This window comes from Actinia tenebrosa, unplaced genomic scaffold, assembly GCF_029948245.1.
Source record: "Actinia tenebrosa isolate PJP-AT-01 unplaced genomic scaffold, QUT_ActTen_1.0 PGA_scaffold11__36_contigs__length_13525064, whole genome shotgun sequence".
Lineage (NCBI taxonomy): Eukaryota > Metazoa > Cnidaria > Anthozoa > Actiniaria > Actiniidae > Actinia > Actinia tenebrosa.
Window position 1 is genome coordinate 8,233,779 of NW_028292571.1, and position 27,751 is coordinate 8,261,529.

General features: G+C 39.8%; 3 protein-coding genes across 3 annotated transcripts; 1 reads left to right on the forward strand and 2 right to left on the reverse strand.

Moving 5' to 3' along the window:
• The first annotated feature begins 12,119 nt into the window (after positions 1 to 12,119).
• Positions 12,120 to 15,529, forward strand: LOC116287520 (uncharacterized). Its single transcript, XM_031694203.2, has 4 exons — positions 12,120 to 12,640; positions 13,389 to 13,519; positions 14,512 to 14,730; positions 15,216 to 15,529. The coding sequence occupies exons 1-4, from the start codon at positions 12,321 to 12,323 to the stop codon at positions 15,527 to 15,529; spliced, it is 984 nt and encodes a 327-aa protein (XP_031550063.1). The 5' UTR covers positions 12,120 to 12,320.
• A 2,206-nt stretch (positions 15,530 to 17,735) lies between these two features.
• On the reverse strand, positions 17,736 to 22,072 carry LOC116287521 (uncharacterized). Its single transcript, XM_031694204.2, has 2 exons — positions 21,697 to 22,072; positions 17,736 to 18,319 (listed from the first exon to the last, which is right to left on the reverse strand). Exons 1-2 carry the CDS (start codon positions 21,743 to 21,745, stop codon positions 17,925 to 17,927), a joined length of 444 nt encoding a protein of 147 aa, XP_031550064.1. The 5' UTR covers positions 21,746 to 22,072; the 3' UTR covers positions 17,736 to 17,924.
• Positions 22,073 to 22,871: 799 nt separating this feature from the next.
• Positions 22,872 to 25,734, reverse strand: LOC116287519 (cyclic GMP-AMP synthase-like receptor 1). Its single transcript, XM_031694202.2, has 4 exons — positions 25,525 to 25,734; positions 25,362 to 25,403; positions 24,568 to 24,672; positions 22,872 to 23,989 (listed from the first exon to the last, which is right to left on the reverse strand). Exons 3-4 carry the CDS (start codon positions 24,665 to 24,667, stop codon positions 22,872 to 22,874), a joined length of 1,218 nt encoding a protein of 405 aa, XP_031550062.2. The 5' UTR covers positions 24,668 to 24,672; positions 25,362 to 25,403; positions 25,525 to 25,734.
• Between the last annotated feature and the right edge of the window lie 2,017 nt (positions 25,735 to 27,751).

Consider the following 27,751-nt stretch of genomic DNA (forward strand, 5'->3'; position numbering starts at 1 on the left):
CCTAGCAGATACTACGAACGTCCTGCAAGGAAAAGATGTAAGTTCATCAGCTGTGGATCCTTATTTCATCAAGAACTTGGAGCTGCAGTACGAGACGGTACACAGCGAAGAGCTGGCTCGTAGCGCTGGCATGGAATACAGCGCTGGGAAGGCTTTCCTTTACGATCACGTCGTGATGTACAAGACCTTTAGCTTCACGAACAACGTCGAAGAGGTCATCAACCAAAGCATTAACCTACCCAGACGCAGCCTTACAGGGATAATGTTGCTGTTCGCAAAGACATACACGGCAGGATTGCGTGACTCTGAGGCATTCTTTAATCCTAACATCACTAACGTAGGCGTTAGCATTAACGGAGTACCTAATAAGGTTTACTCACAAGGGATAAAGCCTGAGGACATGTACCGGGAAGTCGCGCGTAAGTTTGGCGATCAAATTAGTCCAAAGGAATTCTTTAAGGATAAGTACGCGCTGTGGATCGACATGCGCACGACAAACGACGAAGACCTACATGGCCAGGGATTGCGGCTGGTAAATACCCAGGACGGTATTACGTTGGAGATCAAGCGCACCAAACATGCCAGCGACACTACTAAGATCAACGCGTATATCTTCGTAGTCTCAGACGCGCAACTGAGCGTAGAAATGAATCAGCTAAAGAGCGTTGCGTATTGATGCGCTGCGCTCCCTCATCCAAAAAAAAAAAAAAAGAATGAAATATCCCTTACGTATATAATGCTTCGCGTATTTGAAAACAATGAAACTAAACTGCAATGCATAGTGCAAGGCGATAAACTTTATTTCAAAGCAAAGGAAGTGGCGGCTGCGTTGGGTTACGAGCGTCCAAAAGATGCAATTAAGGCGCATGTTTGCGATAAATACAAGGTAAAGCTTAGCGAACTTAGAGTGGAGGTGAATCGCCTCCCCTCTCATTCACAGCCTAATTCCCTGTACGTAACTGAATCTGGGTTGTATCAGTTGATATTTAGCTCTAAGATGCCAACGGCAGAGACATTCCAGGATTGGGTCTTAGAGGAAGTTCTCCCTACCCTCAGGAAAACAGGTAAATATGCAATGGACAAACGCTTTGACAGTCCTAACAAGTTGGTATTCAAAATAGAAAATGAATTTGACCTGCATAAGAAGGTCGTAAACTACATACGTCGATTCCACCCTATCCTACTGCTCGCACCAGGTCTTGGAGAACTACAGGACTCAGCTAGCAAAAGGATAGTATGTTGGCAGAAAGGGTATCAGGCGGGGCAACCCGACATCTTAGTCCTTAATGCACATAAAAAACATAATGGGTTATGCCTGGAGTTGAAGACGCCTAAGGGTAACGGCGTATTATCCTCAAAACAAGAGGCGTTACTCACACAATACGAGGCAAATGGTTACCTAACCATGGTGTGCAACGATTACGACCTTATATGCAGGGAGATCGACCATTACGCGGAAGGCATTCGTGTACCTTGTCCTTGGTGTGTTAAGGCTTTTAAGACGCAGGAGGCGTTAAGGACTCACCAAAGAATATTTCATAGATATAATGATAGTTGAACAGACACACTGGCGTAATCTGACCGTTGGTCAAACTTACAAAATAAAAAATTATGTCATGTTTGAAGATATCAACCGATTGAGGTTAATCTTGATGCATGACAATGAAGAGTGCACTTTATGGGCACCTGACTGCGTGCGGTATGTCCTTCAAGGTGAGGAATACACACACGTAAGAAGTTATGGTAAAGTGAATGGTCGATGGAAGTTTGACATCGAACGCCGCACCGACGCTAATCCATTATGTGATTAGTCATCCTCATGGGCGGTTAAGTATTGGTCTGCTATGTCGGACCTCATTTTTTCTGTCATGTAATTAGTATGGTAAATTAAGGCTCCTCCTGCGAACGCTGCGATGTAAGGTAACATCATATATTATTCATTTTTCCATGCTTTTCTTACAGCAAGGTAATGGTCTAAGGGCTTGGGATCCGTCGTACAGGCAACACCAAATATGTTGACCGCTACGTATACAGCCACATCGGTTGCAAATGCCGTCCCAGTGTTCCCTGTATTCCCATCTCACGCCCTCAACGTCGTCAAAGCATACGAAGGTCTGGTCTATTTCCTTCTTACGTCGCGTGAGCACCCGGGAGGTTTCGTGGGGACAACAACGTTCGGCTAAGTCTCCGTGGGTTTCACAGACGACATCTTCGAGGTGGTAACGACGACAGCGGTATTTATGCCAGTTCTCCTCGAAGTGAGGTTCATCGCAACGGAGACAACGGTCTTTGAGGCAGACTCTGTTCTCGCGGTGATATCGTAGGGCCTGTACAGTGGACAGTTCCTTACCGCAGTCACCGCAAAGGGTACTTACGGTCTTCTGACAGACTTTCTTGGAAAGATGGTATTGCAGTCGCTGCTTGCTACTAAAAGCTCTATCACATTGCACGCACTCCATTATATACACCTTATTTTTTATTGTTATTTTGTTAAATGCTGCAAAGAGGTCTCAAGTAAGGATCTATCTTTTATTGTTATTTTGTTAAGCCCCCATTAAAAGATGAGGTATCATTCTTTCTCATTGTTGAAACCAGCAAAAAGATAATCATGTTAACCATTCTTCGATCGTGATGATTTAACAAAATAACAATAAAAGATAGACCCTTACTTGAGACCTCTTTGCAGCATTTAACAAAATAACGATAAAAAAAGAAAGACCTATGCTAATTCCTCTTGCTGGGGCTTAGTAAGATCTTCTTTGCGACCTCTTACTCTTCTCGAACGTCGTCTAAAGTCCTTTGTGCTTTAGTATCCGCGGGACACCAATGTCCAACGAAGTCTTCTTCAGAGAATACCTTATTACAGTGACAGCAGCTGTGTTTCTTACGAGGCGTCGGAGGGGTAACGATGATGCAGTCAGCAGGTAGTTCGCACGTAATGCAGTCCATATATCTATGGGGGATATCGAATGAAGTCCTTAATGGACTCCTTAGCCCAGCCCGCCATTGTCAAAAGCGCGCCAAACCGTTCTGCACGCTTCAGACCACACATTTCATCGTACAATTCCTGTACGCGCTCTTTTAACCGGTCTATCTCTTCCCTTTGCATTTCTATGGTGTCTCTTTTATCCTTTGCGTCAGCGGTAATCCTTCTTACTGCTTCCACTGGTTCCATCTATATATGAACCCAGATCACATGCCTTGTAACGCTCTGATAGTAGGACCCACCGGCTGCGGAAAGACCCAGTTCATCGTGGAGCAGCTATTAGGATCCTTTAGATACCGCTTTGACTACATAGTGCTGCTTTGTCCCACCTACGTGAATAACCGCACCTGGGAAGGCATAGGAGTGAAAGATGACGACTTCTTCGTAGATATCTTAGATCCTAACGAGTTATCCAGCCATTTGAAGTTCTGGCACAAGCAATTCCCTAAAGATACACAGACGCTCCTCATATTGGATGACATTGCCTGTGGGGACGACGTAAAAAGGCGCACCTCCGAATTAGTGAAGCTCGCCTTTAGCGGCAGACATGACAACATTAGCGTTTGGTTGCTTTCCCAGCAGCTTACCAGCGTCTCTAAGCCCTTTAGGGAAAACATAGGCTCTCTCGTAGTATTTTATACTCCGAGCAAGTCTGACCTGGAAACCATTTTAAGCGACTACGGCGGTGAGATAAGCAAGGAACAGCTGCACGAATACATGCGGCATTTAAAGACGCACCAACATTCCAAAATGATTTTCTCTTTGAGGTTTCCGTATGACGTTAACATATATGGACATTGAGCAGCTCATAGATGAAGTCCCCACACAGTTAGATGAAAGTAACCTCAAGGAACAACTTAACATTCTTGTGTCTTCTGGGAAGTGTAAAGAAATGATAGGTAAGGAACTTACCCATGAGCAGGTTAATAAGCTGTCAGAAGAGGAGGTTAAGAAGTTCCATAAGAGGTACGAGGCTGCCCTTGCAAGTAAGACCACGGACGCCGTAGCAGACTCCGCTATCCGACTTGCCACTAAATTGCTTGGACTTGCACTGCCCATAGACGACGTGGAGCAACTACAGAAGGACATAAGAGATGACTATGTCATATCCCAAGAACTTAAGATAACCTGTGGGTGGTTGTCTTTGAAGTGCGGTAAGTTAATGGCAGTCGCCTCTGCGGCTTTGCACGTAGCTCAGCATGTCGACTTGAAGGAGGTACTAGGTTCCTTCGGAACATCTTGGAAGGACTTCAAGAAGGACAGAGAAGTCGAAAAGGTCTTCCAGGCGGCACTTGCTGAGGTACCTAGTCAAGTACCTGCAAGTGACTTATCAAGTACTTAGTCAAGTCATTCGCGGGAATTACCCAGGTCGCCTCAAGTACCTAGTTAAGTACTTATCAATTCCTTCAAGTCCTTAGATATAAATGAGTGAAGCTGAATCGAAGGCGGAGGAAACCCCTCAAGTAGAGGAGCAACGAATCACCAAGGCTAAATCTCCAGGCAGAGTCGCTGCCGGAAAGAAGCTCGCGGAGATGAACAGGAAGAACAAAGCAAAGAAAGAAGAAAAGGTGGAGGAAGAGGAATCCTTTATTAATCCGGGATACGTCATTGGCGCGTTAGGAGTCGCTATAGCAGCAGGCAGCCTTTACTTACAATGGCGGGCAACGAAAAAGGTAGAACCACCAACGTATCACGCACCTGTGGAGGTTAGAAAAAGTAAGATCCCTGAAATGGAGTAGATTTATCACCACGTACCGTGGGGACCTAGATTTTCCTTCTCGCTTTGTAATATAATGTCGACCGCGTTGTTGAAAACTGTTGAAGAAGCAGCTATCATTACTTCTATTGTTGCGGGTATTGGTTGGGTAGGTAAGAAAGTGCTCAAAGAAGACTTTACTGAAGACCCAAGCAAGAGCTTCGCTAACTTTGCTAAGATGACCGCTGCCGTAGGCGGGGCTATCATGCTAAAGGATTACCTACGAAAGGAAAAGTACCTGCCTACGACGTAATATATAATGGCTGGCTTAGTCGCAGGTGGAGTCATTGCAGCTTTAGCATTCACTGGAGCTAATTATGGCGGTCAATATTTGGATAGATTAGTCAGAGGCGACAAAAGCGGTGCCGCCGAAAGGAAGAGACACGACTTAGCGCTGGAGAAATATCAAAGGGACGTTGCAGCTTGGAATGAAAAAAGACAAGCTTACAGGGATTGGTTGGATAAGAACTACCAAGACAAAATGCAGGCAGACAAGAACTTCGAAAACACAGACTACGCCTTCAAACTTTATGCGCAAGCACACCCCGACTTTAGAATGAAAAAGCCTCAGTTCAAGAATTACTACCAGCCTTCTAAGAAACAAAAAGACAATGAATTGGTCTTTGTAGGAGTCGCAGGGCTGGCCGGAGGCGTGGCTTTGGCGTATCTAATATAATGATCGTCTTTTTGGAAAGCGACAAGAATGACTTTACCACGTATTTGAATCCTCCCATCAAAGCCTGTAAGGTTCGGTTGGTTAGTTGCTCTTTGTACAATTCTTGGTATAATTTAATTAATGGCTTTGTCATCGGAACTTCCGGCACCAAACCAAAAATACCAGATTCCCATTACACCCCCATAACACTGGCTAAGGAGCTAGCAAAGCATGGATATACTCTTACCACAGGATTACCCCATGAAATGACATTCAAGAAAAATAGTGGAAGCGCCAATCTAAAGGACAGTTCATTGGTAGAACTCCTGGGCCTTACTAGTACCACGATAAATAGCGGCAGTACATATGATGTGAAATGGAAAGTCGCATCCTCTTATGAAGTCTATTGCGACTTGGTTCATAGTTACAACAATGGAGAAAAGTCTTCTCTTATGTCCAAGTTTCTGCCCCAAGGTAATCCATTTGACCCAGTAGAATACACTCCCATTTCTTTGAGCTATGACTTGTCTAATTTGGTAGAAAGCATAAACATCACCATTAAAGTGGACGGAAAGACGGTGGATTTTAACGGAGGTAAGATCAATCTTGTTTTGGAATTCATATAATGGGCCGCGTAGAGGACAAACTTAAAAGGATTTACTATGGGCCGGAAGGCTATTGGAGAGGAGCGTCAGCTATCAAGAAACTCGCGACCGCGGCCAGGGTATCAGACGAAACGGCTAAGAACTGGTTGAAAAAACAAACCCTCTGGCAGGTTTATCTTCCCGTGCCTAAGTACATTCCCAGGCCCAGCTTCACCGTAAATACCCCCAATGAAGTTCATCAGGCGGATTTGCTTTTCTTGCCGCACGATAAGGTGAGAAAGAAGACCTATAGGTACGCTTTGACCGTAGTCGATATCGCAAGCAGATACAAGGACGCCGAACCTATAACCAGCAAGGATTCTGGGGAAGTCGCAGAAGCCCTAGGTAGGGTTTATAAGCGCGTCTTGAAATGGCCTAAGCTGCTGCAAGTGGATGCGGGGACGGAGTTTATGGGCGTGGTTACCAAGACCCTGAAAGACCACGACACTAAGATTAGAAGAGCTAAAGCAGAGTACCACAGGGGTCAAAGCATTGTCGAAAGATTCAATAAGACCCTGGCCGAGCGTCTCTTTGGATACCAGTATTGGAAAGAGCTGGAAGATCCCTCCAAACGCAATAGGGAATGGACTCAGAGGCTCCCCCAGGTCGTCGCAGCTTCGAACAACGAGGCGGCCAGGGCTACGGGAATGAAACCCAGGGATGCCATAAAAAAGAAACACGTGGAACACAAGTCCTTCATCAGAAGTTCGAGGGCGGTCTTCCCCCATGAAAAGAAATTAGGTAATGTCACGGTTCGATATCTCTATGAGCCGGGTGAATTAGAAGGAGGATCCAAAAGAGCTACGGATCCTAATTGGTCTTTGGAAACTTACCAGATCCGAAGTGCGATAGCTAAGAAGGGTCAGCCCATCTTGTATTATCTTCATGATGGTCCCACGCGTGGGTTCGTCAAAGAAGAACTGCTTATCGTGTGATGTGCGAATGCTATCGTATGCACTCCGTCATCACACATCCATCGCTTACCGTCAAATGCAGACAGTGACACCTTCTCCTGCGTGACGTTATGTATCTGATGACCATAGCTGCGCAGGCTGTTCATCTTATGCCGCTGTTCCTTGCGTGTTCGTAATACGTTGAGGTAGGACTCGTGCGTAATGTCCTTCTTAACCACATACTTTTTTACGCCTTTAGCTTTCTTTTCTACGCCGTCTAACTTTAGCACGCTGTACATCTTTGGTTTCAGACCCACGTATTCCACGATGGGTTTTCCTAACATTTCGTCTTTCATCTTCCCAATTACCTTCTTATTCTTCGCAGAGTAAAGGAAGTGCTCCTTCGGGTAACCGCTGGTGTCGTACTCGTCTATGTCGGGGAGGCAGTCTTTGTAAACGTCTTCCGTTTGCACTTCTAGAATTAGGGAGTCGGTGTCTGTGTACAGGAGGCGACAGCGGTCTCCGTACTTTGGCTTAAGCTTATCGTAGTAGAACTCGTACATAAGCAGCTTCGATAGATCCAGCACCGTAAAGCCTGTGTAAACGGGCTTGTTTAGTAAGAGGTTTGCCCTTTTCATGTGAATCACGTAGAAGTTCAGCATTTCTACGTATCTAACGAAGCCTGGCTGTGACACGTATGCTTCTGCTTCCTCTTTGGTGCTGACTATTTTTACGCTTACGCGCTTGCGGATGTTCTCCATTGTCTTTCCGAACACGCTGTTGTTCATCAGTTTGAAGAGGTTTTTCTCGAAGTCATTTTTCGCTGCGGCACGCTTTTGCGTGTTAAAGTCAATGTAGGGGCGCATCCAGGATTCCTGCGTGAATTTTAGGACTCTGTGGATCTTCTCTACGCGCATTCCGTGTCGCACGTAGAACTGCAGGTTGCGGTAATGTACCACATACTTCTTCTTATCCATCAGGTTCATAGTTAGTTTCCTGTACGGTTTGTAACCAGGGCACATTTGCTTTTGCAGCGGACTTAGCTGCTTAAATGGTATCTCTATCGCTTCTGGTGCTAAGGGGAACTCATTGTGTTCGTCGTGCAGGTGCTCTGGGTACTCCAGATCCACTTCTAAGACGTAACCCTTGTCTTCCTCCTTTCCTACCTGCATGTAGAAGTCTATCGGCTTCACTGGATCCCATTCGAAGTCTCTCACAGGTAGGTACTGTGACATTGCCCAACCATAAAGGTTATTCGCATCCAGGTAGTAAATGTATGTGGTTGGTTTCTCTGGGTCGTGCTCTACTAAGGGGTTGTTTGCGCGGGCGTAACGTCGGCTGGGTCCGCATACGCCGCCACGAATACCGTCTTCCATAAACCGATACATGTCGTACTCCGTTAGGAGATCCAACTGCGCATTTGTCTTCTTTAACAAAGCACTCCAGCTGAGCCCAGGAGCCGTGTAGAAATTAGCGGGATCCAATCCGTAATATTCCATAGCCATCTTTCTGAAGCTTTGGAAAACATCTGCGAGCAGCACTACGTCAGACCTTAGGTAGATGTCGTGGTAGTCCCCCATGTTCTCACAGGAGTACTTTTCCCACACGTCTAACGCATGCTGGTACTCCTCATCCTTTATACCGGACTCGTTTAGGGTGCTGTAGAAGCGATCTTTGGGTGGTAGGGGTTCTTTGAATCGATCCCAGGAGTCCATGTATTCGTATGGGTAGACTCCTTTCCTTTCCGCGCCGTATTGACTGGAAATGGGAAAGTTGGTGTTATACTTTACGAGGTTTGCTAAGGAGTCCGCCATAAACTGCTGCGAATCTAAGAACTTTAGCTTACCCACAGTTACGGACATGTAGCGCTCTTTGTTGTTGGGTATGCATTTGACGTCGGAGCCGTCTGTTCCTTGTAGTAGCAAATGGGAGTCGTAACCGCGGAGGTTGTGAAAGAACACCGGAATCTCCATGTCTGGATTTACTTTGAAGTTTATATTGCATTTCCAATGAGCCGCTCCTCTGTATTTACCCGTGATGTGGCAGTGATCCCTAACCTTATCCACATAGAAATCCTCAACAAATGCTTTGTGGCAGTGAATGCAGTGCGTGGAGGGCTTTCCCGGCTTCTCACCTTTCTTAGCATACTTCCCGCATTTAAAATGAGCTTCTCCTAGATACTTTCCATCTTCATCCCACGCTTTCTTGGCTCGTCTTCCAAACTGAAGAAGCGTATGTTGGCAAATGTGGCATTTTTTTGCCTTGTTAAAAGCCTCCTGGTTCTCTTTGGTAAATTCCATCTTCTTTGGACGTCTTAATTGTTCTCTAATCTCCCCCTCCTCTTCTCGCAATGCTTCTAGAAACTCATTAGCTGCGTTCTTACCTCGGTAAATCACAGGAGGGTTTGCTTTACCGTCTGATCTGACTACTATGTAACCAAAGGAGCAGATCTCGTGTAATCCTACCTTATTCGTGGCGCCACGTTTCTGCTCTTCCTTAGTTATCAACGCTTCGAAGTCTGCATATATCACGTAAGGCACTTGCATCTGCTTTTGATGGTCTGCGTATGAAAGCTCTTTGTTGGTGGGCATCTGGATCCGTTGCGCCACTTCTTCGACTCCGCGGCAGATCTCATCGTGCTTCTTTAGGGTATTTAAGGATGTAAATGACAGCAAGCAGCAGTCGCAGAAGTACTTTTTGCCTTTGTGCTTAGTATGTCTGTAGAATAGTCTGCTAATGTGTTTAACCCATGAGTAGTGTCCGCCGTGGTAGAATAAATGTACGCGCTCTCCTTTACTTTTTGACAGAACTAACGGTACTATCGTCTGCTCTCTGACTCCGTAAACGTTAATTGCTAGATCGTTTATTTCCTCAAATATGGGGATGTCTATCAACTGCATGGGAAATTCCACACCATCCCACTCTAAATCGTCTGTGGGATACTTACTTGTCCTACAGGGATCCTTCTCTGCTGTATACAGTGCAGACCTGATTGCCCACATAAAGCATCGATTGTCTTCATTCTTCACGTTTACAATAGCCTTCTTCCTTTCTACCCACGTTGGTAGCGGTACGTAACTCCCCCCTCGTATGGGTACGTACCTGGCTATACTTATCTCTATTCCTTCAACCTCCTCTACTGTCCAACCCGATCCTTCTTTCGTGTAGTTAGACAGCGACTCCATTATTGCTTCTAAGGCTTCACTGAGTGACCTATCCAGATTCGTGGATTCTAATATCACTAACGACTTTGATCGCAACATTGCTGTCGTCATTACCTCGTCTTTTGACAAACTTACTTCTACCATTATGCTCGCTTTCAGGGCTCCTAATTCTTCTATACCTTTTCGGAGAGTCCTTTTAACCTTCCTTTCTGACTGACGCCAAAACTGTCTAACGTCAATCTCACCGTTACCGGGTATTGACACCGTGCTGAAGTTGCTTTGGGATTCCATCTATATAATAGGAAATATTTTATACCTAATACCAAGCACTTTTTAAGTCGTCGTAGTCGTACTCACAGTCCTGACAATGCCAAAACAATTTAACCTTAGTCTCAAACTTCTTACCACATCCACAATCATAACTGCTCATACACTTCGTCTTCATTTTCAAATGCTTTTTCAAATCCGCTTCTTTCTTAAAAGTTCTCTTACAATCTTCGCACTCCATATATAGACTAACATATTTGCGCTGTTGCCCCCAACCACACTTGGAGTGGGTTGTTTCCGTAGGTGGATTTTTGACGCGGGTCTTACCCCGTGTTGAGATTGCGCTGGAACCCCCATTCCCTATACTACTTATTATCCCCAAACCAGCCCTTGTCTGTGTCTGTGTCACCTTATTTCAGTTATAAGCTGTGTGATTATAACCCAATCAAAATCCCTTGAGGATGAGTATAAGACTAGAGTGTTCAGAAGATGAGTAAGCTGGTGGAAGCGAGAGTTGTGGAGCTTAAATTAGCTTGCATTGCACGCGGATAGTTGGGAGAGCACGATAATAGCGTTAGAGTTGCACGAGGCGGAGCCGATCAACTTTACACGATACAAACTGTTTATTTCGCCCTGATCAAATCACAGATTCTCCTAAGGTGCGAGCACGATACTTTACGAGCTAAATTTGAAATCAGTCAAGTCTAGTGCATGTTCGGAGCAAAAACAGCTCAATTTGTATTTTGACTTCATTTTTAAAACTTTTTCCGAAAAATTCATGCAAGGGAAGCAGTTCCTAATTGTATTCTTAAACGTTTTCATTCATAAGAAAGTTTTAAAGTTTATTTGACTGAGGAGAAGTCTATTTAGCGATCTTCGTTGGCGCTTGGCTGCATCACAAATTATCTGAACATTTTGAACCATAACCTTTTTCGAAAACTGAGTCAAAAGAATGCATCAGTGGCCTTACTTGGACTCCAGTAACTATCGTGGTGTTTTTCTGGACTACTGTGGTGACTTGTACGGCGGATTGAGCAAGAAAAACTTAACTAATTGACTTCTCAACTGCAAGACTTCTTGATTTCGCTGTGAGTGAGCTGGCCGGTGGAAGGGGAGTTTTTAGTGAGCCAAACTTGAGCTCAAACAAATACGCTATAAACTTTTTATTGAAAGGAAATCAATAGCTATATTTTATCTTTAAATGCCGAAAGGTAGACCAGTTAGTAGTCTTTTTAGTTTTATCTGAATGCTTGCAATTTTCACCAAATTTTCACCAAATTGACGTCACCAGCGTGCTCCATACGAGTGCTCCATACATTTTTCTTCATAGGTGGTGAACCAATCAGAGCGCGCGTTATATCTTAGTGAAATGTGAAATGTGAAATGTGAAATGTGAAATGTGAAATGTGAAATGTGAAATGTGAAATGTGAAATGTGAAATGTGAAATGTGAAATGTGAAATGTGAAATGTGAAATGTGAAATGTGAAATGTGAAATGTGAAATGTGAAATGTGAAATGTGAAATGTGAAATGTGAAATGTGAAATGTGAAATGTGAAATGTGAAATGTGAAATGTGAAATGTGAAATGTGAAATGTGAAATGTGAAATGTGAATGTGAAATGTGAAATGTGAAATGTGAAATGTGAAATGTGAAGTGTGAAGTGTGAAGTGTGAAATGTGAAATGTGAAATGTGAAATGTGAAATGCAATCTAGTAATGAGCCTATGGCTAGGGAGACCAAACAATTACTCCCCACGTGGTTGGTTCAAAACATATTTATAACATTAACACCTGCATCGATGAATTACTGCAGTTTCATTTATATTCATAAACTTTATAAAAAAGTTGATTAAAGGTTAGGCTGTCTTCAGCCATCTGGTCAGATATATCCTCCGAATCTCCCAAGGAAAGTTGATAGTTTTCTAGCCTTGTTTTTGATTTGAACTATTTGAGCATGCTAAAAATGCCTTACAGTGCAGTGGAAATTCATTCGAGTGTTCAATCTTTCTCAAGGAATCTCCTTGAAAGCTCTGGATGGGATTTTACATCTTACTTTTCTTTCGGTCTGTTCGGCTTAACTCTTTTAGTAGGAGTTAGTTTGAACATCTTGTACTTATGGTGGTCGAGATATCGCGCCAGTTCTAAGGGCTGTAACCGTGGCAATGCATTTCTGCAAAGCATTGCCATTGCTAATCTCATTCTGTTGGTGGCTTTGCCACTGGATTCAGGAAACCTAATCTATGGATCATGGGTTTTCAACAAAGAGTGGTGTAGGTAAGTGAACAACTTATATTTTTCATGTTATTTTATTTCAATTTTTATTATTTTTGATGCTTTCTCTTTAAATTTCTTTTGATTTTTTTTAATGAGGACGACCTTCAGTTAGAATAGGACAGCAGATATTTTCTTTCGGTATTCTGTATTCATTATTTTCGATTTCTTTTTTTTATTTCACCATATCTATATATCAAAAACATTTGAAATTTAATACAAAATGAAAATCAATGAGTGGATACTTCAGACTCAGACTCAGACACATTCAAAAAACGTTTATCATGACCTTTCGAGCTTTTCAGGCTGACCATTTATTCAGTAAATAAATTCATCGGCTGATTATTGATCGGCTCTGGCACCGAACGATAAACAAAGGACGACTACAAAATGATTTGAATAAAGCAATACAGATTAATTAATGCAAGAAGACCGCATCCATCCATTGGTCCATTTCTTTTTGTAGAACACTATTTGGTAAGGTCTTTGAACATGGCGCTTTATGAATAAATAAATAAATAAATAAATAAATAAATAAATAAATAAATAAATAAATAAATAAATAAATAAATAAATAAATAAATAAATAAATAAATAAATAAATAAATAAATAAATAAATAAATAAATAAATAAATAAATAAATAAATAAATAAATAAATAATCCATCGATTTATCGATCCCTTGTGTCTGTTCGTACTGTCCCTAATCGAAATGAAGCTAACGCCGTATTATGTATCTACATTTTTTTAGCATTTACCACATAATCACTCGCTCTATGTTCTTCACGATCGCATCCATCCTTGTTCAGTACACCAAAGACTCGTTCCAACCCTTTGGTTTTCCAAAAGGAAGGTTTGGATTGGGCACGAGCTGGATGATAGGTAAGAATTATTGCATTACAAGACAAACAGATGGATAGGCAGTTAGAGAACCACAGCGGCTAGGACTGGCTGCCAATGCCGAGCTGACTGACAAACTGACTGACAAACTGACTGACAAGCTGACTGACAAGCTGACTGACAAACTGACTGACAAACTGACTGACAAACTGACTGACAAGCTGACTGACAAAGCGACTGACAACCTGACTGAGAAACGAACTTGACTGCGCAGGAAAAACTGAATCAGAGATTGACTTAGAATTGCCTGTTTTTCTGTCTATCTTTCTGAATGAATGACAGTATGTCTGTTTGTCTGACCAACTGAGAGACTGAAAAAGATTATATGTACTCTTTAATAAACGAGCAGCAGTGTTTTAAAAAACACGATCTGCGAATTTACTGCACTGCTTCAAAAACTTAAGCATAATTCATCTCAAAGCTTTGGTTGACTTAGATGTACGATACCCGTAACGAACATGGACTGTCGTACTTTGATAGACGTTTGTACATCAACGTCATGCGCAGTGAGGGGCACTAGAAGCGATATTTTGTCGGTCGTCGGTGATTATACATGAGACCGACCTTTATGAGGCTCTAAGTCCTCATCGAAACTTGGATGCACCTTTATCTCTGATAAAGTCGTCCTCTTTAGTATTCTTTATACAAAAAATACTAATAAGAATGAGAATTTCTAAAAATATCATTATCATTAGAATTCTTTATACGTAAATAATACTAATGAAGTTGACTTTATGGGGTTTAAAGGTCAATGCACGTGATGTGTATACTCGCTCCAATTGGCCCAAAGGCTCAATAATTATTCATGACTTTTTTAGAAAAGTAGCATATCTCATAAATATTGGTGGATCGAAAAAGAGATATCGATGTATAAATAGCTTTTGAAGATGTCATTCAAAATATCAGTTTTTCTAGGGTTTTCTTACCGTTTTTTAAGGCAACCCTTTTTTAAATCTTTTCTACATTTTTTCCAGGAGTTATCCCTTTTCTCCTTCTGTATTTCACTACCTTAAAGGTTGATAGTACCACTGGTGCAATACGCTGCATCCCAGCCGAAAAGAGTGTGTTTGCCATGCCAGTGTGTATTGCTTTAGAAATGTTCTACATTGCTGGTTTTCCTGTGTTGAGCATGATCTATTACAAGAGCAAAAACCAATTTCAAGATGATGAGATCACCGCAAATACAGTAGCTGGTAGGTTATTGCAATGTGTTTGTAAAAAATAAAGTCAAGTGCTAGCGACTTATTACACGTTATTATTCATGCATTATTAAGGTACCGGGGCTTTCCATGTTTAGCTGGTGCTGCTATTCACAGTATGATAACCAAAGGCCGCAACATTATCACTTTTAATTTCAAGTGTTATTCCCTTACGTTAATGCTTCTCTTTCCCTTTCTCTTTCTCTTTCTCTTTCTTTCTTTCTTTCTCTTTCTCTTTCTTTCTTTCTTTCTTTCTCTCTTTCTTTCTTTCTCTCTTTCTTTCTTTCTCTTTTTCTTTCTTTCTTTCTTTCTTTCTTTCTTCTTCTTCTTCTTCTTCTTCTTCTCAGTGACCCTCCCTCTTAGGCTTTGTACGTTATAAAGATTGCATAGATCCCCCTGCTCTCGTGACTGTGCAGAGATACATAATATTTTTACCTTTAGAGAACTTGCTCATATTTGTACCCATATCTGTCATATAGGTATTGATGACTTTTGCAAGACTAAGTCACGTGACCTGAACTCCAAGTTGTCCGTGTTGCTTATGATCTGTTATTTGCCATGGAGGTTTGTGGTGATATTTGACATGGAATGGGCCTATAATTACTTACCCCTGCACGTGATTATATTTGGCGTGTTGCCCTTGATGTTGAGCTATACTCTGACCATTGCCTTCCCTTTGACGTGTGTAATGGTTGAGAAGGGAATATTTGAACTTACTGCTTGCAAAATCAGTGTAGCAAAGAAACCTAGGAAGGGATCAAATGATCAGCTACAAAAGAAGGGGCTTATTTAATATTCACGAGTATCATGCGTAGCAACTTTATCTGTCTAGAGGATTTTTTGTAGATTACCAGTCACGCGATGGCCTTAACAATTTTATTATTTTCATGTCTTGCCTCTGAAAGTAGCTAGGGACACCAACAGTAATCTCCCAAGACCCCACACTTAAAACAAAGACCCCACACATAACACAAAGATCCCACACTTAAAACAAAGACTTCACACTTAAAACAAAGAACCCGCACTTAAAACAAAGACCCCACACTTAAAACAAAGACCCCACACATAACACAAAGACCCCACACTTAAAACAAAGACCTCACACTTAAAACAAAGAACCCGCACTTAAAACAAAGACCCCACACTTAAAACAAAGACCTCACACTTAAAACAAAGACCCCACACTTAAAACAAAGACCTCACACTTAAAACAAAGACCCCACACTTAAAACAAAGACCTCACACTTAAAGCAAAGACCCCACACTTAAAACAAAGACCTCACACTTAAAACAAAGACCCCACACTTAAAACAAAGACCCCACACTTAAAACAAAGACCCCACACTTAAAACAAAGACCCCACACTTAAAACAAAGACCTCACACTTAAAACAAAGACCCCACACTTAAAACAAAGACCCCACACTTAAAACAAAGACCCCACACTTAAAACAAAGACCCCACACTTAACACAAAGACCACACACTTAAAACAAAGACCCCACACTTAAAACAAAGACCCCACACTTAAAACAAAGACCCCACACTTTTGAGGCACAAAAATTTGGAGCCACTCGCGAAAACAGCCCCGTCGTTGTTTTTCATGAATATTCGTACAAATTCTGTTTTTCTGTTATCGAAACCTACAGCAGCGCCATTTTTTGTCCCACTCACGATAAGCTCTTTTTCCCGTTTGGCTTCCGTCCTTCATACATACGAAAATCAAAAAGGCCTTTGAGTTGAGTCATTAAATGTAATCTTTAAGGAAACCTGGATGCCCCGCGGGCGCAGCCTTGAAGATTTCGGGTCGCACTATAACTTAAAAATAAATCTACCATAATAAGTAACATATGTTATACTGATTTTGCTTGGCTATGGACAGGTTTTTGAAGGAGACTTGTTTTAATAGACCGTTTTTGAATTAGCTGAATGCTGATGTGTTTTTTTTTTATCACAGACTCATTTGCATCTATTTCAAAAAACTTTGCCATCGCCAATGGCAGTAGGTAATAGGCGATAGGCGAAAAACAATCGGCATTAGAAGATAAGTCATTCCGAGATCCAAGAATAGTTGGATCTTAGTGGTAAGGTGATTCAATGTTATTGTATTCAACGATACCATTTCCATGTCGTAAGGACCTATCGCCTATCGCCTTTGGTGACTATGACAAGGTTTATTGAAATAGGTGTACTCAAAATGAGTCCAACCTAATGACAACAGAGAAGACCACCTTGTTATTCAATGGTCGACACTTGACCTGAGCCTCATTTTCATTATCATTTTTACAAACTTCAGCAATACAAAACTTTGAAATTCCGGCGAAGGACTTTCACTAGAATGCATGATTATTTAAAGTAGTTCCATAAGAAATTGAGACGAAACTTGTACAACAGAGAATTCCAAACAGGAGTATTTACAATTAGAATTGAATCTGAATGGTCAAAACCAACTTATCGTTAATACTTAATTCAACTAATTTTGAAATTAGGTTGAAACATACGAGCTAGCCGCCATTGTTTTGGTTTTCAAAACCGGCACTCAGTGTAGCTACTAGTGGTTTATCACTAATAGAGTCCGATAGATCAGCCAGTCAAAACAAAGGAATTGTGATAGACCATGAGTAATGTAAATTCTACTTTACTTACGAACTGTATCTTAAACTCGTACATAGTAAGGTTTAAAACCATGAACAAATCAACAGAAAATAAAAACTTGGAAAAATAAGGCTGCATAAACTGTGAAAAGGCAAAAGATAAAACATTAAAAGAAAAAAAAAAGAAAAAAACGCAAAAAGCATATTGCATGTTGTAGATTCCGCGGTTTTACTGAACTATTGACTTCATAGTAGCAATTCCTAGCAATTACAAGAGCAAACGTTATTTTAAGATTAGACGACTGTTTTAAAATCAAAATAAAGAAGTTAGCTACTCGTAAAAGTCTATCTGTGCTATTTGCGCTGACGCGGCAGTCAGCTTTAATCCCACTTTTAAAAAAACAGCGTTTGTTTAAAGTCGCATTTATTTATCCTGAAACCCTTGAATGCGAGGCTAATTAGGAAAAATTATATGTTCCATATCATTGGGCTTGCGTCAGGCCGTGAGGAAGGAATTACGCACTACTTTACCTTATATACGCAATATGGATAACATTCAGAGAAAGCTAAAACTCGAAACTATTATCAGGGAAAAATTATAGTAACTCGATGACGAAAAAAAGAACGATAAAAAATAGTTTATACGTAAGAAATTGCATGTGATTATGCGAACCAGAAAAGGCTTCCGTTTGAGGCTCCAGAGGTCTTGCTGTTGTGTCAGAGTCAAGCCGGTTACAGTAATCTCCATGGCAACATTCAACTTTGCACGTCATCTCTTCCTTTCCACAATTTGGATTATTTATATTTTCACATATTTTGGCGCATCCACGACTGTATTTCATAATATATTGATCTCCCTGTGGTATCTTTAACGTCAGCAACATACATTGTCCTCTTGTTGTCTCTTCGCTGCATGTTGCATCTGTTGTAATATTCCCGCACTCTTCCCATGAGTTTGTGTTAGTGCACTGATAACAATGGAGACTGGAAACTAAATCAAAGAAGTTATATTTCAAAGGGGTAATATGAACAGAGCCTTTTCATGGCATCCATGTAAATTGGCTGGAAAATAGTTGACCTTGCATGTTTGTGCGTGCAAAGACATTCCCCCCAAAGGAAACAAGTATATTTCCTGCTATGAAATGGTCCTCGCGATATCCATCTGTATTTATTGATATTAATCGTACACCCAACATGTTATTTGCATTATAAGATATCATCAATATATGCTTAAATCAAGCTAGGACCATTTAGGCGGTATTTTTCCCATTTCAAATTTCTTGCAATTCTATTATTCAATGTAATTCGAATTCGAAACTGAAACAAAGAAAATGAAGTTTAAGAGGGTACTTTAAAAGAAAAAGCATTTTTTTACGGTCCAATCTAGAATAAATGGGTCAATTCCATCATCGTAATATATAAATATTCCAGTTTCGAGGTGTTGCTCACGGTTGGCCGTGCAGAAGCAAATGTGTCCCATTGAAGGTCAATGGAATTTTAAGTGTTTGTGTTGGTGGAATTGTGCATTCTTTACTTTACCGTTGGTATTTGTGAATATTTAGACACTGATTCAAGGCTAAGCCTGAGTAAATGAGTCTGCAATCAAGGAACACAGCGGTAATTTGGATCTCAAAACTCAGGTCTATTGAACACCAAAAAACGTAAATCATGTTATTTATAGTAAAGAGTGATTTTAATGATTCGCCCTCTACGCACAACCTTTCCAATTTATAATATATTTTGAGAAAACTGCAAAATCAATTTTTTGCGTCGTTCCGTGCAGGTATTCTAGTTTTTACGAGAATTCAAAACGGAGGGACTAATGAACTCTCGAACTCGCTGGCGGCATAAAAACCACAAATGATACTATTATGCAGTTAGTATCAGTGGGTCGTTTAAAAATAATTTCCCATTGAGCCTCAAGCTGACCCTTGAATTGAAAAGGCCCACATGGTTTATCTGATCCGAGATTAGAGGTCCACCGCTTTCATTAACGTACGGAAATTATTTGGATTTTTTCCGCCCAAAAAAGAAACTGTTTGAAGATGTTTTTGAAAAGCATCCAGGTGAAAATGATTCAGTATTTTTACTACTTCTCTCTCCGAATATCATAAAATATCGGCATATTCATTTATCATATTGGTTACACGATTTATAAAATACACGAAAAGCCTTTCTGAAAATTTATTTTTTAATAAGTGGATGGCTAGTAACTAATTCGATTAAAATATCTTCTTTCTGTACATCGAATACTTCTACATGCATGATAACAATGCATTAGCAATGCATTCACTAATGAGTAAAAGTTGATATAGTAAGAGAATGGATTTGTGATGCACAAGTTTGGCTGAAATAGCGAAAATATGATGATTTACCCATGTGTTAGCTTCTACAAGAACGCTGTTATAACTTAACACGAGCTTGTAAATGTACTACGCTTGTTCTGTTGACATCGTTTAACTATTGGTCATGATTTATCAACTCTAACTCGAAGCGCCATTCATTTTGCAATATTCACAGGCATCAAACTTAAAGTCGACGAGTCGACGAGTCTCGTAATCAAAATCAAATCAAGATGTAACCCATAGAACCTTCAGTTTATATGAAGTATTGATTCTAACTGCATGCATGTAAGTGGGCTTGAATTGATTTTATGTCGTTACCCCGGTGTTACTTATGATAAATCTGGCAACAACTACTACTAAACTTTTAACTTTCAGTATTTTTTTAAATCGGATTCAACTGAAGCGCTCGTGGGACATGCATTGTATTACCAGACCCTGTATATACATATTTTAATAAACGTTATCGTCGCCAAAGACGATAGGTGATAGTCGATATATAGGCGAAAAGCGATAGGAGATCAAAAAATAGCTGTAATGACTTATGTTTCTGCTTCTTATTCTCGTCAATACCATAGACCTTAGTGTTGAGACTGATTCAATGTTCTTTGTAGTCGACGAAGCCATTTCCATGTCCAAATGAACTATTGCCTATCGCCTTTGGCGATGACAACGTTTATTGAAGTAGGTGTATATGATTGTCGTTTCTTAGAAAATTGTCCTGAAGATCGACGTCGAATGTTTTTCGCTTCGAAGAAAACGTTTTGAATGCAGAGCTCACATTTGCACCATACTAAAACCCCTTTCACACCAACTAACCTCATTTAGTTATTAATTTCTCCGGCACGTCCTTCTATTTGGCCGCCATCTTTAAACAGGACTAAAGCTATACCTCCCCTAGGTAGTTTAGTTAAACAAGGTTTACTACAGGTTTGAACTGGTTCAGTTAAGCCTTTGCGCACGGTGTGAACTGTCACTACTGAGAAAACTAAACTACTTTTAAACATTTTTAAAGTGCTACTACGACGAAAATCGCTCAAACTTGGATTTAGCTGAAACTTCCTAAGAATACTCTTTAAAGGTCCAATAATCACTGTATGAAGTGTTTTCTTGATATTCAGGACGAAAGTATGATATTTTTACGATTATTTTTTGGAGTCTGTGACGTCATACACTCAACATCGAACATCGCTCCATACATTTCTTTGTAGTTTATAATCAAAATATCAGTAGTAAAAGGAGAAAGAAATACCCAAACACCCCAAAATATAAATTATAGTCACAAGTAATGTGAAATAAGCACATTAGCCACCCTTTGGGCTTCATAGGAATAAAATAAATTAAGGATTTATATACAAAGAAATATATGTAGCAATGTTTGATGTTGAGTTTATGACGTCACAGACTCCAAAAAATAATCGTAAAAATATCATACTTTCGTACTGAATATCGAGAAAACACTTCATACAGTGATTATTGGACCTTTAAAGAGTATTCTTAGGAAGTTTCAGCTGAATCCAAGTTTGAGCGATTTTCATCATAGTAGCACTTTAAAGGTCTGGTGTGAACGGAGTATAATTATTGTTAGTATTACTTATTTAATTCCAGACGTCTCCTTTGCTAATGACAAATTTAATATTGATATGATATTTGTTTAAAATAGTGCTTAAAAGCTAAGCACTATTTCTAAAAATATATTTTGCTGACGCACTTTCCAACTGAATTTCAAACCAGCTCGATTTTTGAATTATGCCTGATTTAGAAGGGCAGGCAGAAATCGCTTATCGTCGAGAAAACGCGTAGTCTAACTTTAAAGAAATTAGGAACAAATATTACTGAAAACTTTTCCTGTCCAAATACCCTATCCAAGAAGGACTTTCACTGGTTGTCAAATATCTTATGAAATACAAATCATTTGGTTATTTTTGAACGAAAGCTTAGTAAATAGTGATTCAAAATTGAACGCCTGATAAACTAGTAATCTCAACTTGAATGCCATAAATTGAATAAATAAGTCTTTTCTTACCTGTCTGAATGACAAACACTAGCGTGACAACACCAGCAATTAACGACATTGTTATATTCAAGGCTTTCTCTTCGTTATTTTTAAGTCTTTTGATTTTAGTGTGTTTTTGCGTATAGTTGTTTAGGAAGACCTCGAATACCTTTAGGTGGAAAATTCGAGGTCCACAGCTGGAATGCAAGGAACTTTATCTTGAAAGGATCAAATTACCGCACACGTGTCAAACATGAGGATACTTTTCTACCAAACACCACTCAATACTGAATAAAATGAAGAATTTCAGCATATAACAAGACTCGGCCTGACCAAGCTCTGGCCCTTTCATAAGTACGAACCAGACCTAGGAGTCTCAGAAGTTTATTCGAGAAGAGTTGATTGAAATCACAGAATAAAAATCAAGACTACGTGAGGTCTTGGCTGCAGTACCAGAACTCCCTCTCAGCATGTGATCATTTCCTTTTCTGACCTTTCTCGTTTCACATCGTTTGTGAATTAAGGTTATTGGACCCCTTCAAGGCTATGTTTCGTTTAAAACTAAATAAAACCTCAATAAAAATATATATCGTTTAAAGGAGACTTGATAGAACAGGGAATGGGTATTACCATTGAGTAATCAAGTTTCATGGCGTTCGTTAATCTAGCTGTTTTTGTGTGGAGAAATCTGCAGAAACCCATCCAGATTAGCATTGAATTTTGTTTCAGCAAATTACAGCGCATTTAGCTGTTTTGCCGCCGGCCCTCATTCCCAGGCCATTGTAACTCAATTTTTGCGCCTTTTTTATTTTATTCAAAGTTTGACTAAAATATGTAATATGTGCCTACAGAAATATGGAAAGAAAGAATCGATTTACTTTACCGTCATGTTTGCTTGTACGAACAACACCGTAGTTTACGAAAAAAAAAGTTTACATTCAATAAAGCTTCAGAGACAGCTTTAAAACATGAATACAAAAAAACAACAACAACAACAACAACAACAAAAAACAATAACAATAAAAAAACAATCAATCAAACAAACAAACAAAAACAAAAAGAACAAAAAAACAAAAACAAAAACAAAAACAAAAAACAAAACAAAACAAAAAACAAAACAAAAACAAAAAAAAACCAGAAAAGCAAAAATCAAAAAAACAAAACAATGAAAAACTTATATGAAGCACTGGATATTAACTCTTTTATTAGATATTCAGTACATAGTATCTTTTCTTGGATTTCTTATGGTGAGTTTTGTGTCTAGGCTGTAGTCTATCATTTTCAGGTAACAAAAAGCTTGGATCGTTGTGCATCTTTTCTATTACTTGTTTGATACTTTCAATAGCTGATCTAAGATCTGGCTTGTTTTTAAAGAGGTCATAACCCTTTATAAAGAAACTTGGCAAGCTTCCTTTTCTCAGATAGTGCAGAAGCCAATTTATTAGATCCACGAATCGATCTGTGAGTTTATTTTGTTTCCAGTCTTCTGCCTGTTTCTTCTTATTGTTTAGGTGCAATAACGTCATTTTCAAGTGGTAGGAAGCCAGGAAGAATCCTTGGCCTATAGCTCTGGTTTTTAAATGTTTAGCAAGTTGTAGTACTTTTTTCCTACACCCACCATCATTGTCAATATCTTGCATGATTCTTTTCTCCACCTTAGAGAATGAGATTTGCCAAACCTTCGTGTGCGGTTCGCTCAGTACCTTAGGAACCAACTGGGCGTTAGCATTCATTATATGAGGAGGAAGTATCCTGGCATCTCTGGGCCATTTCCTCAGGTCAATAGCGATAGCCAAATCAATAGAAATCAAAGGATACCTTCTGTCGTTTGGCGTAATTTCTTCAAACGTGACCGCTGGCCCTCCCTCTCTTATATCCTGGATTCTTCCATCCATTTGAAGGTCAGTCATCGCCCTGGCCACCAGTTCTCGAAGTCGTCCCCGGACTTTAGCAGGGTCGACGTACTTGGTGTGTTCTGCAAGGTAGTTTTTCAAGCAGGTCTTTTCGTCTTTGTCGACTGCATAACCAAAACCAGGAGGTGTCTTATCGTTCTCCAACAACACGATCTTGCCTGTCCATCTTTGGTTTACTAAGCCGAAGTCAAATTCGTCAGGAAAGCCAATTTTTACGTTTTCGATGCTAGAACCCTTTAGATCCAGATTGAATCCAAAACAAGCGTCCAACTTTCTAACTTTTTTAAAAATATTAAGCATATCTTCGTGGATTTTGAACTGCTCGGTTAGTTTTTCTTTGATGTCGACATTGATTTGTTTGTGAAGCTTCTCCAGAAACTGGTTGAAATTCAATTCTTTTTCAGGCGTTTCTATAAAAGTTTAAAAAAGGTGCCTCATGGTCATTATACGCAGTTATATCATTGTAAAACTTCAATATGCGATATGATTGCATTATCAAAAATATGTCTGTGAAGATAGAAAGAACAGACAAATAGGGGACATTGACCAAAAGTTTCGAGCGAAAACGTTGTAACCATTACCAGGGGAGGGGGTACTCCTGACCGTTTAGGGTAGGGATGTGCCCCTGAGCCCTCTGAACCCTGACCCTGTTCCAGAGTAAAATCGCTGATTTTCATACTCTGTTCCAGAGCAAGATCGCTGAAATTCATACCCTTTTTCGGTAGTGCCAAAATGGATACCCTGTTCCAGAGAGGAGAGAGCTTGATTTCATATACCCTGTCCCAGAGCGAGCGCGATTTTATATACCCTGTTCCAGAGTAGAATCGCTGAAAACCATACCCTGTTTGGCGGAACGTACCCGTATAGCAAATATAGCAGGGGAGTAACCCCCCCGGGAACCATGACCCCTTTCTCCTTTTCTTCCACTCATTTATTCTTGTCACTTATTAAGATGTATTATTTTCTTTTTTTGTTTGTACGTTGATACCTTTATAAAACTCTTCCCTGGGTATTTCATATGGTATTTCCTCTCCTAGTGCTATTGAGAGAAAACTTGCGAAAGCACAAAGCTTCAAAATGTATGTCATCCTTCCTGTTAATCAATAAATAAAGATCTATTCATTTTATACTTTATTGATAGACTTGATTATTACTGAAAGATTATTGGGAGACTGATAATAACAAGGACAGTTGTCTTCACCCAAAATATCATTACATTATATACTTGAGACCATGTATCCATGTATGTTCAAAATAATTTTCCCTTGAAAAAATAACTGCGGTATCATCATAGCTTCATTCGTTCATCATCATCATCATCATCATAATAATAATCATCATCATTATCATCATCATTATTATTATCATTATTATTATCATTATTATTTTTATTTTTATTTTTATTTTTATTTTTATTTTTAAAGCTATATTATAAAAACATTTAAAAAAGTAAAAAAAATAAAAAAAAAGAAAGACAAAAAACAAAAACAAAAACAAAACGAAAAACGAACAAACAAACAAACAAAAAACAAAAAACAAAAACAAAAACAAAAAAAAGTCAGAAAAGAACAACAATGAAGTAATTCATGCACTATGCAATATCTGGCTTCGCTATTTTCTTTTGAATAAGCCTTTCACCTATAGATACTCACTCCTTTAACTACAAGCGTCTTTACTCTCACATTCTCCACTTAGTTTATCTATATCTTCGGTTTCTACCTTTTTATAATCTCTTTAGCTTTATATTTGATGATAGTTACACAGTACTTACTTATTTCTTACCTTGGACCGAATTCAACTGCTTAAAACTAAGTGATTAACAGACTGAAATAAAGCAGACGTTAAATTTCGGTTTTTAGTAAGGGTAGAATAGCTATCAAATAGCTGCATTGAATCAGAAACATCAGACTTGAGATGAATAAATGAAAAATAGCTTGATACTCACCTCTGATCTGTTGGTGTATCTGATCAAGAAGTTCTCAATGGTGCTTGTTTTAAAATCTAATTCAATGGACTAAACTAAACTAAGTTTAGAAAATGAATAACTTTTAGAGGATATCCTCATCAGCCAGGCACTTCCCAGCAGTTGTCCTTGCTCCTTCAATGAAAAAACCAATAGCAGCGCTGTAGTGAGCTGGTTCTGGTTGCCGATTGTTCTTTCTCCTGGTTGTTTATTGTGTTGACATGACAAATGCCACCTTAGAATAGCTGGCTTTTTTTCACTATTTAGAAAATAATTGAGTGTTTACTTATTGACGAAAAATAGGATTCGAAGCTTATTTTCATTTTTCAATTTTTTTTCTTTTGTTTTTGTTTTTGTTTTTTGTTTGAACATAACAAAATAAATGTTTCAAGTTATAACAACTAAACAACATCGGAACAACATTACAACCTGTATATACAAGCTGCAAAATTGGTGATGCTCTCAGGGTCAAAGAATCTAAACCCTCATTGGTTGCATTACTTTGTACTTTGGCCCTCTCCCCGTTTTTTAGAATCCCCTCCTGATAGTCCCTAGCTCTGTTAAGGAGTCTTCTTAGGCCCCGTCCTCACGTATCCGCAAATTCTTGTATCCGCAAATTTTTTTTGCGTCCACACGCAGCGTGTTTGAACCGTTTTCGAATCGTTTTCACTGTCCACACGTATCCGGAAATTTCATGATCCGTTCCCTTTGACGGATAGTTTTTCTTATTGAGCATGCGCAAAATCGTGTTTACGTCATCGTATTCGAAAATTTGCGGATACGACCGTCCACACGTATCCGTATTTGGAGCGTATTCGAAAATTTCCACTCTGGAGACCGTATTCGAAAATTTCCGGACACGGATACAAAAATTTCCGGACAAGTGTGGAAGGGGCCTTAAAGATATCGTTCAACAAATTCTTCCAGATGTGTCACATTGCGGGAAGTTCACTCGAACGTTTTGTTTGTTTGTTGTTTTTTTTAACTGAAAGACAAAACATCTAGCAGAAAGATCCTTCCGTTCATTACTACCTACAAAATCCAACTTCCCTGAATCTTAAAAAACAGCATTACACTCTGAACCTTTCTCGGACCTTTTCAGATGCGGCCAACTTTCGTCTCTTACAAATCGAAGATGATTAAGAAACGAGTTTGGTTCGATTGAAAAAAATCAATCGATTATCGAACCGTTCTATTGTGTTTGTTATCACACCCTTTTCTTAGTTATAGTTTGGAGAAGACAATCCAAATTAATTGATATTGAAATAGTAGAGTTAAATTGAGTTCAATATAAGTTAGCCCGGGCCGGGGGGGGGGGGGGGGGGGGGGGGGGGGAGGGAGGGGGAGGGAGGGGGGGGGAGGGAGGGGGGTACTACCACCCCAACTTGGATAGGGGTGTACCTAATTTTGATTTTACATACCCTACACCAGACTAAAACTAAGAATTATATACCCTATCCCAGACTAAAAGACGGAAAATACGGTTTTACAATCGATTGCAATCAATATTTACTAACATTTTTATTGTTTTTGGTCGGCAGAAAGCGTAGCCTATTCGCCAGACAAAAACGACCAAATCGCTAACCCTATCCCAGACTAAAATGATACCCTATCCCAGACAAAATGTCAAAAAATGATACCCTACCCCAGACCCAAAAGCCGAAAAACCATACCCTATAGGGCGGCACATACCCGTATAGCAAATATAGGGGAGTACCCCCCCCCCCCCCGGGGAAAGTTAGAAACGCAAAAGCTTGCACATGCAGTGAACAAAGTTTTTGCGAAAATGCACAGCAAATATACATATCATTTTTAATATGGTATTTAGTGATTCTACATGAGTATTTTAGCATAGCGAATACACATTATTTAGGTTCTTAAACAGGTTCTTATTTTCTTGATAGGTGTAATCTTTTATTGATATAAATTATACGCCTAATTCCAAAAACGTTGTCATCGCCAAAGGCGATAGGTGATAGGTCATTCCGACATGGAAATGGTTTCGTTGAATACAAAGAACATCGAATCAATCTCAGCGCTAAGGTCCACTCGTGACGAGAATACAGAGAAGAAAAACAAGTCATTCCAGCTATTCTTGGATCTTGGAATGACATATATCCTATCGCTTTTCGCCTATCGCCTATGACAACGTTTTTTGAATTAGATGTATATAAAGCTTCTCGAAATGCTTCATGAATTTTTTCTAGAG

What these genes read in the sequence shown, in the direction of transcription:
- LOC116287521 (XM_031694204.2), bottom strand. Translation starts at nt 21,745, where the DNA reads ATGTCGTTAATTGCTGGTGTTGTCACGCTAGTGTTTGTCATTCAGACA. An exon ending in AGTGTTTGTCATTCAGACAG is followed by an intron (nt 18,320 to 21,696) that starts GTAAGAAAAGAC and finishes TCTTTGATTTAG; the next exon opens with TTTCCAGTCTCCATTGTTAT.
- LOC116287519 (XM_031694202.2), bottom strand. Translation starts at nt 24,667, where the DNA reads ATGACATACATTTTGAAGCTTTGTGCTTTCGCAAGTTTTCTCTCAATA. An exon ending in CAGGGAAGAGTTTTATAAAG is followed by an intron (nt 23,990 to 24,567) that starts GTATCAACGTAC and finishes AAACTTTTATAG; the next exon opens with AAACGCCTGAAAAAGAATTG.
- LOC116287520 (XM_031694203.2), top strand. Translation starts at nt 12,321, where the DNA reads ATGCTAAAAATGCCTTACAGTGCAGTGGAAATTCATTCGAGTGTTCAA. An exon ending in GGGCACGAGCTGGATGATAG is followed by an intron (nt 13,520 to 14,511) that starts GTAAGAATTATT and finishes CATTTTTTCCAG; the next exon opens with GAGTTATCCCTTTTCTCCTT. An exon ending in CACCGCAAATACAGTAGCTG is followed by an intron (nt 14,731 to 15,215) that starts GTAGGTTATTGC and finishes TCTGTCATATAG; the next exon opens with GTATTGATGACTTTTGCAAG.